Source organism: Globicephala melas, chromosome 16, assembly GCF_963455315.2.
Source record: "Globicephala melas chromosome 16, mGloMel1.2, whole genome shotgun sequence".
Taxonomy (NCBI): Eukaryota; Metazoa; Chordata; class Mammalia; order Artiodactyla; family Delphinidae; genus Globicephala; species Globicephala melas.
In genome coordinates, this window is record NC_083329.1 from 31,806,492 (window position 1) to 31,823,726 (window position 17,235).

At 47.3% G+C, this 17,235-nt stretch overlaps 1 protein-coding gene across 49 annotated transcripts in view; it reads left to right on the forward strand.

Moving 5' to 3' along the window:
- The window catches only part of SORBS1 (sorbin and SH3 domain containing 1), a 240,550-nt gene that overhangs the window by 149,470 nt on the left and 73,845 nt on the right, over positions 1-17,235 (forward strand). For 25 of the 49 annotated variants that reach the window (XM_060286535.1, XM_060286547.1, XM_060286550.1 and 22 more), the window contains 4 exons: positions 1,337-1,481; positions 5,337-5,366; positions 12,484-12,656; positions 14,349-14,412. In XM_060286535.1, coding sequence (XP_060142518.1) covers positions 1,337-1,481; positions 5,337-5,366; positions 12,484-12,656; positions 14,349-14,412 — 412 coding nt within the window. Of the gene's footprint in view, positions 1-1,336; positions 1,482-5,336; positions 5,367-12,483; positions 12,657-14,348; positions 14,413-16,246; positions 16,322-16,648; positions 16,712-17,235 lie in introns of all 49 variants that reach the window. The other 24 variants (XM_060286519.1, XM_060286530.1, XM_060286536.1 and 21 more) reach the window with 2 other exon arrangements.

The window sequence follows — 17,235 nt, forward strand, 5'->3', positions numbered from 1 at the left end:
GGCTCCGGACGTGCAGGCTCAGCGGCCACGGCTCACGGGTCCAGCCACTCCGCGACATGTGGGATCTTCCCGGACCGGGGCACGAACCCGTATCCCCTGCATCGGCAGGCGGACTCTCAACCACTGCACCACCAGGGAAGCCCCAAGCCAGTGTTTTTAAAGGAAGCTCCTACTGTGTGTCAGGAGCTATCCTGGGTCCTGACACTCACATCCTCTCTTTTGGTGGGCACGTGTTCTCTTGCTACAGAGGTTGTTCAGAGACACCTTTGCTGGTAGGCGACTCCTGTCAGCCATGTGGCGTTTACTGAGCACGCGTGGTCTGCAGGGCATTGTGCTAGGTGCAGTGGGAAGAGGAGGAAGGGAGGCATAGCCCTTGTCCTGCAGGTACTTACAGAGCAGTTGGTCTCTGGTGGCGCACACTGACTGCTTCGAGCTACACTTTTATCTAGAAGGTCTTGTTCTTCAGACCTTTGGGGAATGACATTGTGGCTTTGGGGTGTGTAAACTTCAGAATAGAAACTTGGCAAAATTTATAGGCATGATAGAGGAAACTGTCTACATATCTTTACTATGTTTTGAGGTCCTATTTTCATGTGTTTAAAAAGACTGCTATTATTCCCATCACGCAGATTATAATGTTAGTAGTAATAATTTTATTGGTATTTCTGGCAGACACCTCAGGATTTCCAAGTCAGGATTTTCATAAGTCTTTACTTCAGAGATCTTTGTCAGTCAATATTAGAGTGAGAAAATGTCACAGTACGACAAGATAATGTCCAGATCTCAGAAGTGCGTGCTAGTAGGGTCGTTCAGTGGTGTAGGTAAGAGTAGCTTTCCAAGAGTTCCAGTGCTTAACTCTTCCCTCTTCTTACGTCAATGGCTTCTCGTCCTCACAATGTCTCGTGTTGCTCTAAACAAATACTAAACTTTCCTGATTTTCCCCAATTAAACCACCTTTTGTTCTCAGATTGCATTGGGGATTGCATGAGTTTTGCATGTTATGCTTCTTCGAATTTGCTTTTTCAGTAACCGGATTGAGCCACAGTTATGACCAGATGAAAATAATGAATGACGTTGCTGAGACTTCGAGTAACAGTCACCTTCCTTCTCTCCCTTTACTAATCCCAACAAAGAGAATAAACATTCCAGATTAAACTTATCTAACTGGAATTAATATGTCTCACTGGTTACATTTCTTTTTATAATTAAGGTCCTTGTAAAGCTTTAATTCTCTTCTTCTTTTTTTTTTTTTTTTTTTAATTCTCTTCTTTTTAAAAAGTGGTACCTCTCGGTTTCACGTAGTTGCAGTGAGTGACAACGTTTGTTTTCTTTTCAGGACTCAAGTCCTCTACTAAATGAACTTTCTTCATCGCACGTTGGAACTGATTCCCAGACCTTTGCACCAGTTAGCAAGCCGTCATCTGCCTACCCCTCCACGACAATTGTCAATCCTACTATTGTGCTCTTGCAACATAATCGAGGTAAGGGATCTGCAAGGAGCACCCCGCCTCCAGCTGGCTGGAATCAGCCATAGCTGCACTGTGACATCTGGGGCAAGGATTCTGCCATTCCACAGCATCTTCTACAAATCCCATTCTTCCCCGAGGCCATCTGCCCCAGTTTACTCACTCCCACGACCCACAAAGTAGATCACAGCAGCAGACAGAGGCCCCTGTCTGGGCATGAGGTCAGGTGTCTGAATAAGTAAGTAGGTGACGTGTGTCCCACAGCCAGGGTATTCAGTTTTCTTCAGATGGGAGCTCCAAAAAGAAAGAAAAGACAGAAAGGAAAACATCTGCCCCTTAATTACCGTCATGAGAGTTCTCGTCAGGGCCCTGCTAGGAAAATCCAGGTGCAGTAATACCTCTTTTAATTACTGTCCTAAATCCTGTAGTTCTGTGACATGAATTTTCTAGAAAGTAAAGTTTTGAGCACCAAAATTCAAAAAAAAAAAAAGGAAAACCTACTGGATGGGACATTTTCTAGAATAGAAAACATGTTTTTGTATCTCTGAAACAGAGGCTTTTGAACTTTTTCTTAGTGACTCATGGCCTTCATTCTCTCCAGAAGTCACTGCACTGGGCTTTCCCTCAGTGGCCCCCTCTGGGGACTTGACGTTGGTGTGGCTTTTTGCCCCTTGCCCTATGTGGCCCCCGGTACGCGGGCCTCTCACTATTGTGGCCTCTCCCGTTGCGGAGCACAGGCTCCGGACGCTCAGGCTCAGCAGCCACAGCTGAGGGTTTTCATGTTTGTTTTCTAGAGTTTCTCTGACTGCTGCTGGTTGGTTCTTCCCTTTCTCTGAAGGGGTGTTATAGGGGAAACGGAGCGCGTTGAGGTAGTAATGATATATGTTGACCCTTCTGCTTTAAAATCCCAGAAGATGATTCTAAGTCCCAAGTTTTCCTTTTTGAAATTCCATAGAGGAATAAACGTCCCCTTCACAAAAGTCCTTTGCGATGTGAAACGTAAAGTCTTCAAGCAGTTTCCTAGTGTAGAAAGGGTTCTTGAGTCTGAATTTCAAAGAACGGTGGAGGTTTAATTATTTTATTTAGAGCTCAGAGCTCGGTACCAAATCTTCCTTTTCTTGACTCCCTGCTCGCCTACTTCATACTTTTCCTCCCCTCCCCTCCCTCTCTGTATTGACTTGGATGAGAATGGGACTGGAGTCTATTTTTAATTGTTTTCCGTATTAAATGGAGTTTTCTATTTCCTGCCCCAAACTTGAAAAGCAGATGAATGAAACATTTTCTCTCACAGCCATCCCACTCAAATCATAGTTATTTTAGTAATTTTGTTTTTTTTCATTCTGTGTGGTTCCCATATTAATTTTCACCCATGAATCTATGTTCTTCAAAAGATAGAAGGGCCCCACCCCCTACACTAAGCTACGTAAGAGCCCATTTTCCTTTCAGCAGTGCCATCCCCCTTGCTGGCAGTAGCCTTCTCTGCCCAGAAAGTGCCCATAATGCAGGACAGAGTGAAATGCTGGTTCTCTATGAACTTCTTTATGACTCATCTTTTTAAAAAACCCACTCAAAAAGAAGCAAGTTAGTTCCCAGAAGGAAGGGCGGTTTACTCCCAAGGCCGCTTGGTTTTTGAGAAATGCCAAGTGTAATGCCAGCTACTTCTGGTGGCACCTAGTGAGACGTTTTTGGGCACAGAAGTGCCTGTGCTTCCTTCTTGCTTCTTCCCTGAACAAATGGAGTCTTATTTGCTCAGATGCCTTTGGTTCTTGCCTTTCTCTTTTGTCCAAGTCCTGCCTTTGGGCTTAAACATCAGAATCGTGCAGCCTGAATCACACGTCCCTCAGGAAAGGGTTCAAGTACTTTGCCGTTTGGAATTAAAAGGTAGCTTCCCCTACGCTCCTTAAGGAGGCGGGAAGAGTTGAGGAGCACGGAAACGCCCAGTGCAACTGACTTTGGATCACTAATCATCAACTCACTTTAGGTCAGGCATTTTTGGCTTCGCTTTGGAATTTACCCAGCCTGACAGCCCTGCTTTGCCTCACAAAACGTACCCGTGAAAACAATTTAACTATTGCGAAGTCTCCTGAGGGAGCGATAACTCTGCTCCACTTCTAGAATTCTAGTTTAGTCATCGTAAAAAAGGTTCCCGTTGTTCCCGCCTAGGCTGCCCCAGGGCATAGTGTGACAATAACCCTGTCTCCCCAATTCAGGCCCCCCTACTGCAAACAAACGGAGGGGCACTGCGCCTCTGGCCTGGCTCTCACAGTTGTGTAAACATAGCCCTTGCCCCTCTCTCTGGAGCTTTCCGTCCCACATGTGTTTGAGGGCAGATGGCTTATGATCAGTCTGGGGAGGAGGATTTAAACTGGAAAACTCTCAGGACTGAGAGTGCACGGGTGGTTCTTGGTCTCCAGTGTGCATAGCATGCTGGGAGTCACATTCAGGAGGTCTTTGGCGGGGAGGCATGGGGGAGAAGCTCTGCATTTTTCAGCACGCTTGCAGGGCAAGTCCATGGACCACATGAAGGACAGGAGTTCCCCGCGGTCCCAGACTTCTAGATCTCATGGTCACGTGAAACGGCCTGGGGACTAGCCTGGGGTTGCTAATTTCTAACTTTTGCTAAATAACACTCTTGAAAAACAACCACTGTGATCTACACTGCATGCATCTCTTTCTATGAAGGAAAGGCTATTCCACACCTCAGAAGTGCGATACCACATAATCTTTTCAACTGAATAAATTTGCTTTTGATTGCTAGGGAAGGCCTTGCTTCCAGCTTGGAGACTAGCGTTTGGTTACCATAGATCCAGTGAGCACTTTGATTTAACAGACAAGGAAACTGAGGCTGAGACGTTAAGTGGTTGGTCAGTGCCATCTGGCAAGTTGCTGGCAGAGCTGAGCCTAGGGCTCTGCTGGGCTTCTGTGGTACAGCTAGTGTGAACCTTGCCCACGTGCCCGACGTACACAGGGCAGCTTCCACCAGCTGCGACCTCCCCTGCTGCTCTGTTTACTTCTCGCCACGCTGGTTCTGGAGGGAGGGTGGGGATGCTGCCAAGGGGGACGATGACAGCACCCTTGGGCTGGCAAGTGTTCTATTTTTATACATGTGGCTGCTTTATATTTAGCAGCTGTAGAAGGTAAAGGTCATGTCTGTGCTTATCCCAAAGCACATACGCACAGAACTCTCCAAAGGAGATGCTGGCCTCCCCACCGCGAGACTTCCCAGGAGGGTGGGAAACCAATGGACCTCTCACTGTTAAGGAACCAGTGGGACCTGGTGATAAGAGTTGGAAAGAAACCTGGGGGACCCAGGTTCTAGGCGCAGCTCTGATTTTCAGTGTCATCTTGGGTAGTTTGTGCCCCTTATGTGAGGTCTCTCAGCCAGTGCTGACCTACCTGCTAGAGTTACTGTGAAGATTAAAAGCGTTCACACACGTGAAAGCTCTTAAAACAATATCTGGCATTTCACAAGCTCTCAGATGGTAGCTGCCATGGTTATGATTACATTCCCTCAAAAGGTACCAAGACTGGGGTGTATAAGGTCCTGCTCCCTTGAGACCAGGGGAGTTGAGGGCCTCCTTCAGTGATCAGATCACTTTAAGAGGTAAACAACCATAAAACAGTGATTGTTCCCTGAATCCTGGCACGAATCTAGGGGGAGAGGGACAGGAGACACCACACCCAGATGATGAAGCCACATTAATATCCCTGTATGCAGCTGGACCACACAGCATTTTAGCATCTAAGCCCAGAGGACAGTAAGGACACAGGTTTGGGGATCCTAACGAGTTATGCCGGGACTTCTTGGTCTTACCGTGTCTGTGTAAATCTCACTTACACTGTGTTTTTTTTTTTGTTTTTTTATCACAGAACAGCAGAAACGACTCAGTAGCCTTTCAGGTAGGTGAGAAATATTTATTTACATACTAACACGTGTTCCTGCTAAAGCCGTCTTCTGTCCACCACCTGATGTGTTCAGTCATTGAAGTCTTGCGAGCTTCTCTGATGTGTTGGGAACTGCTTATTGCTGGCTGCAAGGATGATCAAAACAGGCATGGTTCCTGCCTCCCTGGAACTTGAAGGCTGGTGGGGGCACACTAGTGGTGCAAACTAGTAAACATGTCCAGTGGGACAGTGACAAGTGCCTTGATCGGTAAGAACTGGCTATTCTGAATAAAAAGGACAAGGAGCTATGCTTTGGATGGAGTGCTCCTGGCCAGCATCATTGAAGAAGCCACCTTCCTATTGCTTCTGTGTCTCTTCTAGGGTGTGACAATCTGGGGTTGGGAAACGTGGATCAGTTCTCTCCTTTTTGGGTGGCAAACCCAAATGCCAATAGATGACCCTGGGATGATGGACCAAGGGGAGAGCCTCCAGACCAGCAGTGCCTGGAAGAGGGTTGGGGAGCACAGCTTCTTGAACTTGAGCTGGCATCAGACCCTCCTGGAGAGCTGGCCAAAGCCCAGATTCCCGGGCCACACCTCCAGAGTTTCGGATTTCATGGGTATAGGCGAGAAGTTGCATTTCTTTTTTCTTTTTTTTAATATTTATTTATTTATTTGGCTGCGTTGGGTCTTAGTGGCGGCATGAAGGATCTTCGTTGCAGCACGTGGACTCCAGGGTTCTCTATTTGTGGTGTGCAGGCTCAGTAGTGGTGCACGGGCTTAGTTGCCCCACGGCATGTGGGATCTTAGTTCCCTGACCAGGGATCGAAACCACGTCCCCTGCATTGGAAGGCAGATTCTTAACCACTGGACCACCAGGGAAGTCCCAGAAGTTGAATTTCTAACGAGCTCCCCGGCGATGCCGATGCTTCCCTCTGTACTGACTGCACTGGAATAGCAGGTTTCATCAAGAGCCGACAGTGGTGGGGAGTGACTGCAAATATAATCAGATATCAGGGCTCACTGCCTGACAAAGTGCACAGGATTGGGACAAGCTTGGGGTGGGGAGGGAACCCAGGAATGGGAATGTTTGGCTATTTCCTTCCGGCTTTCTGGAGCCATAATCCTGGTTCTCCCATCTACTGATGGTGAGACCTAAGGCAGGTTACTGATGATCTAAACTACAGATCAGTTTTTATCTGCCAGATAGGGAAAGCAGTAGCGCCTCCTGGGTTCTGCTTGTCAACATCTTAGCACTGAGTACTGGCACTCAAGTCCTTGATAGAAATGAGCTACTGTTGCCAGTAGGTGCCTCCGCTGGCTCACTTGTCATTTTATTGAGTGCCTACTTTGTGTAAGGACCAAGCCAGGCTCTGGGGCTGTTGCAGGGAACTGTGCTGCCCTCAAGCAGCTAATGGTGTGACATCGTGGCTTGTAACCTTGTTTTGGTCATGGACTCATTTGGAGAATCTAAGCAAGGCAGTAGATTCATTCTCTAGAAAAAGCCACATGCATGCAAACACATGGATTTGTCGGTACTCGTGATCTCTGGGGTTGAGGACCCCTGATCTGGTGGATAGCAAAAGCCACCATTTTTCTGAGCAGCTACTCCATGAGTTCTGTGTTCCTTCATCCCGCTGCTGTCCTTGTGATTCGTGGAGAGCCTGGTGGGGAGGACATGGGGTTCTCACACCCTCTCTACTTTATCCAGGACTTGGCCGCAGGACCAGGAGAGGCCGTGGCTGAGTTCAAGGTGCCCTTTGCTGCCCCTCCTGGAGCTGCTGCACTCCAGCCCACTTCATTCCCTGGCCCCAGCCCAGATTGCTGAGAACAGGGCGGCTCTGAAAAGGAGCTCCTGTGGGTGCCTTCCTGCTTTGGGGAGTTTGAAAAGGCACCTCAACACAAGTTAGGGGACCCAGAGTTTGGTCCTGGTTCTTCCCTCTTATAGTAGCTGTTTGTCCCTGCATAAGTGACTTCACCTCACTGAGCCAGTTTCCTCATATGGGAAATAGGCGTGTAATCCTTGCCCCTGCCTCAAAGAGGCGTTGTAGGTATCATTTGTGATGGGAAGAGGGAGGAGGGTGCTTTGCACACTGGAAGGTGCTGTGTGTATGTCGGGGCTTCTCTATCATGCTGGCAGGCTCAGGCCACTTCCTCCGCTTTAAAATAAGCCCAGCGCTTCCATCCTCCACTTTTGGTGCAGATCTACTAAGGGTATTTGATAGAGCGGGATGTAAAGTAGGTGCTCACTAAAAGCAGTTTTGTTTAAAAAGGAAGAGCACCATTTTGTTCAGGAGCTCCTGAAGGAGAGAAGGCTGGTGGGGCTGGTGCTCTAGTCTGTGCTCTGGAGTAAAAGAAAGTAAGGCTTTTCCCCCCACCCCAGTGGTGATGGGACTTGGAAGGACCACCAGCCTCCCTCCCACTAACCGATTTTTTTGTTAAACCTCTGTGGGGCTTCATGCTTAATGAGATTCCTCCAAGAATGAGACCCGCATGGGATTTGGCCTCACGAAGCTCCTGTCCCCTGGGTGGAAAGACAGGAAAACAAGGGCTGGGACAGAGGGGCTGGCATAGGGTACGGAGAGGCCACCCCTCCCTTCCCCGAGGGAAGTGTAAGCAGCGCTGTGATCCTCAGTCACAAAGCTTTGGATGTGAAGACTAGGGATGCTTTCCCACCTCCCACAGACACAGATGCCCTGTCCAGGTTGTCAGCAGCATCCTTTATTGAGTGGCCCTTTCCAGGACCTTCCTTTGAAAGCACAGTATAAAACTCGAAGGAAATGCTCCAGGGTGTCATGTATTTGCCTAGTGAGAAATAGCAGCAAGGCTTCATCGTAACCCATTGGATGTCACAGGGTGGCCCCATCACCTGCATGGTACAATGAAGTGTCACCTTGGGTTTCCACTATATAAAGAAACACTTCTTCTTTAGAGGCTGCAGTTCAGCCCTCTGTGTGTTGAAACCCACTCAGTTACAAATCACATGATCATAGGCTTCTGAAGTAAAAGAGTTCAGGGCTAATTTTCGTAGATCACAAGGACTCTGGCAGCTTGGGAACAAATCCATGGACTGTCAGCCTGAGTTTTGCAGTTAAGTGATGGCTCCTAGAGCCACCTGCCCTAACAATTTCTTAAGAATTACTCTAGGTCTGGAAACGCTGAGGTTGGCATATCTGTGATCTGCCTCTGAAGAGATGGCAGTAGAGCGTGAGGACAAGCATCTCTAAGCACTCGGTGAGACAGCTTGAAATCAGCCTCACCTGCTGCAACTTGATCACACTGAGGCAAGGCCTTTCCAGTCGGGGGGGGAGTGTTCAGCACAGCCATGTTAAGGGGGGACTCTGGTAACTCAACATTCCCCCACCCTCCCGAGCTTCCTGCCAAATCCTTGGCCTCCTGTTGGAATTTTGTGGGAGCCTGAGAACTCATCCCGTAAAACCAGTCTGGTCTTAATCTTGTAGAGCTTATGGTGGTGAGACCAGAGATACAACAAACCAGTGAATAAAACAAAAAAGAAGTAGGCTCACAGATGTAGAGAACACACTAGTGGTTTCCAGTGGTGTGAGGGGGTGGGAAGTACAACCTATTGGGTGTAAGATGGGCTACAAGGGTATATCATACAACGCGGGGAATATAGCCAGTATTTTGTAATAACTGTAAATTGAGCGTAACCTTTAACAATTGTATTAAACATTAAATCAGAGCAGTGTGAAATCATTTTAATTAAGGAAAATCCCTGTCTTTAAGAAAAAACAACAGCTTACGGTGATGGGGTTTTCTGAAGCACTCACGAAGCTGAGTCTTGCACAGAATGTTTAGAAATTGTTCTGCGGTCGCAGAATGAGTATTCATTTCAGTAGTTTGTTTGAAACCCGGGCAGAGCCACTCCATGGAGCAGTCTGTGAAAGTCGTAAACCTGGGCTCGCTGGCGGCAGTGTTTCCCCAGCTCCCGCGCACAGACATCTCTGACCTCAGCACCGCTTTCCATGTACCCTGGAACGTGGAATGTTTAGTCCTGCAGCCAGCACTCGGAACGTTTTCTTTTCTCAGAGATGAGAACCTCTCCCTCAGTCAATGAACAGATCCTTCCCGGACACGTACTAATAGCCAGGGCACACCTTCATCCCCTGCCGTCTCACCTCATGGGCTCCACTGGTAGGACATTAGACTCCCCGGTGTAACCCTTTTTGCCCCCCAGTCTTTTGGCCTCTCTGGTGACCATCTGACATGCTCCTTCCTCCCGTGCTGACCTCCTCCCTACTTAACTGCCCGCTTCCTGCCCCTGAAATCTGGCATCTGCCCTCACTCCCCTCCTGAAATTTTCTCGCTCAGAGAGATCCTGTGACTCTTTTTTTGCCTAAGGTAATGCCGCTTCCTCTGCTTCAATTTCTTTTTTTCGTTTTTCTGTTTTTTCCTCTGACGCGTTACCATCCCACTTCTTGGAACTCTGTCTTCTCTGGTTTCAGTGACACCTCACTTGTTCCTCTCCGGTTCATCTCCTATCCCTCCAGCAACAGCTGCAAGCTTCTGGGAACCCTTTTTTTTTCCTGCTTTTCAGCCTGTAACTGTGACATTCCTTCGTGCATGACTTCGGCCCTTGACTCTGCTGTCATCTCCTCCACTGACCTCTTCCATCTCCTTGCCTTCAGCCATCACTTTTGTGCTGATGGCTCCAGAATCGCCCTCTCCCGGGGCCTCTCCCTGGGCTTCACTCTCACGTTTCTTCAGGGTCTCCAGGGCACTTCTACTTGAGTGTCTCGCTGTCCCCTCAAAGTTACCCTAAGTGCAGACAGCCTTCTCTCCCTGCCTTCCCCAGCCCAGTTCCCTTTCCTGACTTCTCTGTTTGGATCAGGCCAGGCTCCCAGGCTCGAAACCTTGGTCCCACCTTGGAGGGAGGCCAGACAGGATGTGGTTCAGCGAGGACCGCTGGAGTCAGGTGGACACTAGGCCAAATCCTGGCTTGGCCACACGCTGCTGTGTGACCTCAGGCAGGCTACTTTAACTTTTCTGTGCTTTGTTCCCCTTGCCTGTCTTTTAAAAATGGAGGGATGACTTAATGGACCAGTAACTGATACTCTGAAAAGCTCAATGCAAACCACAGCACTAATAAATGGTTAGATGGGCATTCTTACTCTACTGCTGTTCTGTCCAGTATGGTAGCCACTAGCCAGCCCCGTGTGGCCATGGAGCACTTAAAATGTGGCTAATGCAAATCAAGAGGTGCTGTAGGTATAATACACACGCTCACATGCAGTGCTTGGTACAAGATAAAGAGTGTATAACACCTCATTAGTAACTGCTTATACTGATTACATGTTGAAATGATATTTTAGATAGAGTAAATAAAATAAAAATTAATTTTACTTGTTTCTTTTTTTAAAAAATGGAGGGATGATGATAGTGTCTTCCTCATAGAGTTACTGGGAGGATGAGCTGCGGTAATGTACGTGAAGAGCTTAGCACACTGCCTGGCCCATAATAAGCTCAGAGTAGTCCAGAGGCCCCTGGTATTTGCTTATGCCATCCCCTCCGCCAGGAGCACCCTTCACTTCCTCTTTGTCTGGCTGACCCTTCTGAGAGGTGGTGCCTGAACCCAGTTCCTCAGCGGAGTGGGATGTGGACTCCTCTGTCAGCACTGGTTGCCTCCATTCTCATTGCTGGCTCTCCTCTTTCTGCCCACTAGACCGTCAGTTCCTTGAAGGCCAGGCTGGGAATGGTTCACCCCCATGTCCACAGCACATGTGAACGCATAGCACCTGGCAGGTGCTTTGTAAATGCCTCCTATAAATAAATGACATGCCTTGGAATAACAGAACACACTAAGTAATTTTATAATCTGTAGGCCACACGTGGTATGTTTATTAGCTCTCTGTAGCTTCCAATCCTGGATGAAATTAAATAAACTCTAATGTGCATTTAGCAGTTTACCGTTTTCTGAGCACTTGGCGTAAGCTATTTTATTAGGTCCTCACAACATTGCTGTGAGCTGGCCAGTTGAAGTGTTATCCCCATTTCTGGATGAGAAAACAGAGGCACAGAAAAGTTAAGTGACTTCCTCAAGGGGAAACAAGAAGTTTCAAGTAGTGTCTGGCCACCCTCGTGTGGTTTACCTGCTCCCTGAATTCCTAGAGAAGTCAGAACTACCTGGATGTCTGGAGCACCAAGTACAGACATCTATAGGGCACTTACCACACTGTCCACACATTTTTTAAAAGGGCCTAATGGGCGGAAAACAGTATGGAGGTTTCTCAAAAAAAAAAAAACAAACCCTCAAATAGAGCTACCATGTGACCCAGCAATTCCGCTCCTGGGTATATATCTGAAAAAAACAAAACCACTAATTTGAAAAGATACATGCACCCCAATGTTCATAGCAGCATTATTTACAGTTGCCAAGGTATGGAAGCAACCTAAGTGTCCATCAACAGATGAATGGATAAAGAAGATGTGGTATGTACACAATGGAATATAACTCAGCCATAAAAATGAAATTTTGCCATTTGCAGCAACATGGATGGACTTGGAGGGCATTATGCTTGGTGAAATAAGTCAGAGAAAGACAGATACTGCCATGGTATCACTTATATGTGTAATCTAAAAAATACAACAAACTAGTGAATAAAACAAAAAAACAGACTCTGGTATAGAGAATAAACTAGTGGTTACCAGTGGGGTAAGAAGAAGGGGAGAGGGGCAAAGTAAGGGTAGGAGGACAAAGGGTTATTATGGGATTATATGAAATCGTGTGTGTGAAACTTTTGAAAATTGTAAAACACTACAGAATCTAATCTTTCATCCAATAAATAAAAAACAAATACTAAACCAAAAAAAAGGGCCAGATGGTAAATATGGTAGGCTTTGCAGGCCATAAGGTTTCTGTCACAGCTACTCAGCTCTGTCATTGTAGCTCCAAAGCAGCAGTAAATAATATGTAAGCGAAGAGCATGGCTGTGTTCTAATAAAACTTTATTTACAGAAACCGGGGGCTGGGCCATGGTTTGCTGACCCCTGCTCTAGGCACAACTTCCAACTGAGAACTGGCAGACACACTCTACCCTAGCTGGATTGTTTGTGGGGAATTTGCTTTGGAGCCACCAGAAGAGCTTCAGCTAATGATTGCTTTTCTTTTCCAGATCCTGTCTCGGAAAGAAGAGTGGGAGAGCAGGACTCAGCACCAACTCAGGAAAATCCCACCTCCCCTGGCAGGGCTGCTGAGAAGAAGGTGAAGGATGACAGCAGGCGGGTGGCAAAGAGCACTCAGGACCTGAGCGATGTTTCCATGGATGGTGTGGGCATCCCACTCCGGGTACGAGTGCGGACCTACAGGTCCTTCTTAGGCTTTGTCCTAAGCCAGTGACAGGTGTCCACCCCTGGGTCCATGTGAACCCCGTCTGTGGGTGGCAGAGACCTCAAAAGGAGGGTCCTCAGCACTGTCTTCTCTCTAAGCCCACTGAGGCCTGCAGAACCTCCAAGCGCTGGGTGACAACTTTTCCCAAAGCATACGTTAGCTGTTTCTAAACCCATGAGGAAAGGGTTTCATGGTCAGATGAATGTGGGGGAAAGCTGGGTGGAACAAAGGCAGATTGCTTTCTCTGTGGCAGAGCTTCTGAGAGGCTTCAGGCATGTGTGTGTTCAAGAGGAGAAGGTCGTGAGCTGTGTTTCCCAGTCTCCTTTGTTATTGTGCTGTAGTCCAGGGTTAGAGAACCCTGGGAAGAGTGCGAGGCTCAGGGTCCCTGCCACCATGCGTTCAGGAAGAAGTTCCCTTGGATGGGAGATAGCCCGTCATCCAGGGAGAGTGGGAGACACTCAGGGACACACAGGGTGGATTCAACCTGCAAGGCCTCAGAACAGGGTGGGTCTCGTGGCAGCCCTGGCGTAGCCCTCCCCGCTGTGCAGGCCCGCCAGCCTCCTGCAGGCCCTGGGATCCCAGAGAAGCCCCACATTTGCACCTGGATTGGGGTGAACCCCATCTCTCTCCATGTGCCAGAACCAGAACACTGGCTGTGATGTGTTTCTCTGTGATTTCCATTGAGCAAAGGACAGGTTTTTGTGTCCCTTTGGGGGAGGCTGATAGAAACAGCAGTGGGCTAAGCCTCAAAAGAATTGTTGTCCTAAGGAATAATAAGTATTCCAATAATAATAAGTAGTAGTAGAAAGAATTATTACTAATAATGATCGCAGTGTTCGTTTGCTAATGCATTATCTCATTCAAACATGATTCACCGTACAGGGTAGGTATTAATATCATTCCCACTTTATAGATGCGGAAACAGGGACTCAGGCGGGATTACTTGCCCAGGATTGCACAACCCGTGGGTGACAGAGCAGACCCTTCCCGCTAACCATCCTGTTGGGCAGCCCTCCCTCTCACCTGCTCTCCTGCTCTGTGACCATTGACTTTCTGTATCATATTTTCTCATCTATAAGGTGGGAGTGGAAGTATCTGATCTAACCACCTGTCTCCTTCCTTGTTTTATTTTTATCTTAAAAAACAACCCAGCTTGTGGTTAGGATGGAAACTCTCTGGCATTGGATGCTATAATGGGTTACGTTTTAATGTATACATTCTAAATCTAGCCCTATGCAGGTGGCTTAGATACTTCTACAGAGTAACCTGAAATGGGTGATAAGCATATGTTCCTTGTTTCTTACATTTCTAGGAGGCTTTACTTCAGTGTAGTCATCTATATATGGAGAGAGGTTCTCTCTAAAAATTACCTAAGAATGGACACATTTCAAGTGGATCCTTGTCCACTGGTTTCAAAACCCGCATCCTTTTGACCAAATATTACCTCGCAGATTCAGGTCTGAATCCCTTGGTTTGTCGGTTCTTTCTCAACAGTTTTGCATTTAAAAAAGAAAAGATTTCAATGTGAGATCACAGTGATGTACAGAATTACATGAGTTTTGACTGTTGTCACTTTGCATTTTGCTTTCGTAATCATGGAAGTTCCGAAACGTGCTGAGATTTCCATTTTATTTTCCTCTTTTTCTCCAGAACACCGAGAGATCAAAAGACTGGTACAAGACCATGTTTAAGCAGATCCACAAACTAAACAGAGGTATTGATTTTCATTTGTAGAAGCTGTGCTGTGCCTATATGTTGACTATTGTGGTGAGGACCTAAACTCACTTGGCCGGAAGACTGGGCCCTGCAGCTTGACCTCATTAGGCCCGGGCCTGCCTGAGCCCAGCCATGCACCTGCAAGAGCAGAGGGGGCGGGAGAACTTGTGCGCCTGCCTCACATGTGGGAGCTCAGGTCGGCTCCCAAGTCCTCCCTCCCAGGTGTTGGGGATGCAGCAGGCTGAGCCCAGCACTCTGCCCGCGTTCTTTAGCACCTGCCTGCCTGGGATGTGAGCAGCTTCGGCTCCCACCTGCTTCTGGCTTTAGGTGCACCTCCCGGTGTCAGCCCATGACTGCCTTGTAGGCAGAGCAAGTTGAGAAGGCATGAACTGGGAGTTAAAAAGTGTTCTCGTCTGGGTTCAGTTCCCCGAGCACTCATGTGACCGTGGGCCAATCATGGACCTCTCTGTGTCTGTTCCCTTCCCCTTCCTCTGAGGGGTGTGGCAGGGCCCAAATGAGAGCAAATTCTGCCTTGTGAAGTAGGACGCATGGTGCACCTGTATGACGGTGTTAATGTGAAAAATAATCTTCCGCAGCTGGGAGCCAGCACTTGGCAGGGAGCCCTGAGAGCCAGTCCAGAGCTGACACAACAGAGCCCGCTCAAGCTGGGAGAGTAGTGCTTCCAAATCAGGGGCCTGCTGGGCTGCCAGCAGGGGACCCAGCATGGTGGGAGAACCCCAGGCCAGTGCTCAGGCAGGTTGCAAGCCCCACAGCTCTCATCCTCCTGTGCCGCCACTCAGCTGCTGGGCAGGGATGCAGCTGCGCTGTGAGAAGGGTACCACTCCTCCTGCAGGCAGAGCATCCTGTCCTTCCCTGTGGCCAAATCCAGTCTGGCCGCCTGGCACAGAAGACACACGAAGGCAAAGGAAAAGTGTCTGATCATTGTCTGGTCAGCCTGTGCCGCAGATAACCAGTCTGTCTGATTAACTGTGGCTGCCAGCTAACATCACTGTTAATTAGCTCCTGCAGGGTTCAGAATGAACCTGGGGGTACCCCTCTTCAATTTGTCTCTAAATTTTGAGATGCTCAGTATTTAGTGTTTCTGAGCCAAGAGTAAATTCACTCTTTTTGAGGTAGATGAGCTCAGTCACGGTGGTGATGCTGGCTGTCTGATCAGATGGTGTCAGTTGCACTGGTCACTTCCTAAAGCCAACGTCCATTTCCCCAGCAATCTGTCTCTCACCTTTAGATCCAGCTTTGGCGGCCCAAATGCCGAGACACAGGTGCATATGTGAAAAATATGTAATTCTGCCCCTCAGGCAGCATTGGTCCTCTCATATATTATAGATGATAACTCAACCTAAATTACAGATTCTGAGCGAAACTACCTGCCCTAGGCAGAGGTATTTGAAAAATTAAGAATCCACTAATTTGTCCTGATTCTAATGTCTACAGCACAAGCTTTGATTTTTTTAAAAAAATCATTTGATGACAGTTGTTTTCTTTACACACAATTTATTAGCATACTTAATATTTTTTTCCCATAAAAGGTGAAAATTTGAAGCTTTGTGCTAAATGCCTTTTGCTTATTGGAGACTATTCATGGAATTCTTTGTCCAAGAAGAGAAATGATATTGTGTCTTTAGACGTGTCTCAGTCATTCAGGCAAAAGGACTGGATTTTTAAAAGCAATTTGAATTCCTTTCATCACTGGTGAAGCTTAGTATGTTCCAGAATTCAAGGAGCCTGAATTGTGTGTGGATTCCTATTCGTTCATTCTCTCCATTTGTATCTTCCTCTATTCTCTCTACCAAACCTGCTCCTCTGCCTAGACACTCCTGAAGAAAACCCTTATTTCCCTACGTACAAATTCCCTGAACTTCCTGAAATCCAGCAAAGTTCTGAAGGTACCATGAACTTAGACAGTGTATCTGTTGTCCTAGCCTTAAATTAATTCTTACAGTTCCATTTTAGGAATAAGATTTGGCTTTTAGATTTTGTTTTGATAGTCACTTTTGGTTGGCAGAAATTTTATTTCACTTATTTGCATGAATGTGCCGTGTTAAAATAACCAAGTCCTTTCTAATTCATTAATGTCTTTTCAAGTGTGATGCCGTGTGCTTTAATAACACTAAAATAGGTAATCAGTCATTTGAAAGAATCAATTGGAGATTTGTCACTTCCTCCACTTCGTGGTGGATAGTTTCAAAATCCACTGCTTTTCTCTGCTACAGAGGACAATCCTTACACTCCTACCTACCAGTTTCCTGCATCTACTCCTAGTCCTAAATCTGAAGGTAATTAAAGGAAAATCATGTGCCTCGCTTTGTACCGATACTGTTACTTTCTTTTTCACCTTGGGGTTCTTCCTGGTTGCTAAGAGCTCTCTCCCCATCATTTGCTTCCCTCTAACCTTGTGTTTTGTGGTGTTCTCTTGCTCCTTGCTGACTGTGTTAACAGGAATCTATCCAGGTGGTATTTTAATCCTGTTCCCTTGGAGTTTACAAGATTAATGGGGTAACCAGTGTGGCTTCGTTACGATACTTTGAACGTGTGGGGCTCTGGGAAAAGCTGCCTGTACTCAGATACCCAGGGCTTTGTATTTGGGGGTGGTCACACGATGCTGGTGGCAGCGCACTGACTCGGGGAAGCTGAGTCATTATGGCTCATGGGCAGTAGGTAGACATGCCAGCGTCAGCAAGAGAAACATTACCTGGTTCCCATATGTGCAACTAACTCTCCACTGGGCCCCCCTTGTCCTGGGTGTATCTCCAGGTATATCTCCTTGGTAGGGAATTCCCCAAGACATATCCAGGTATGG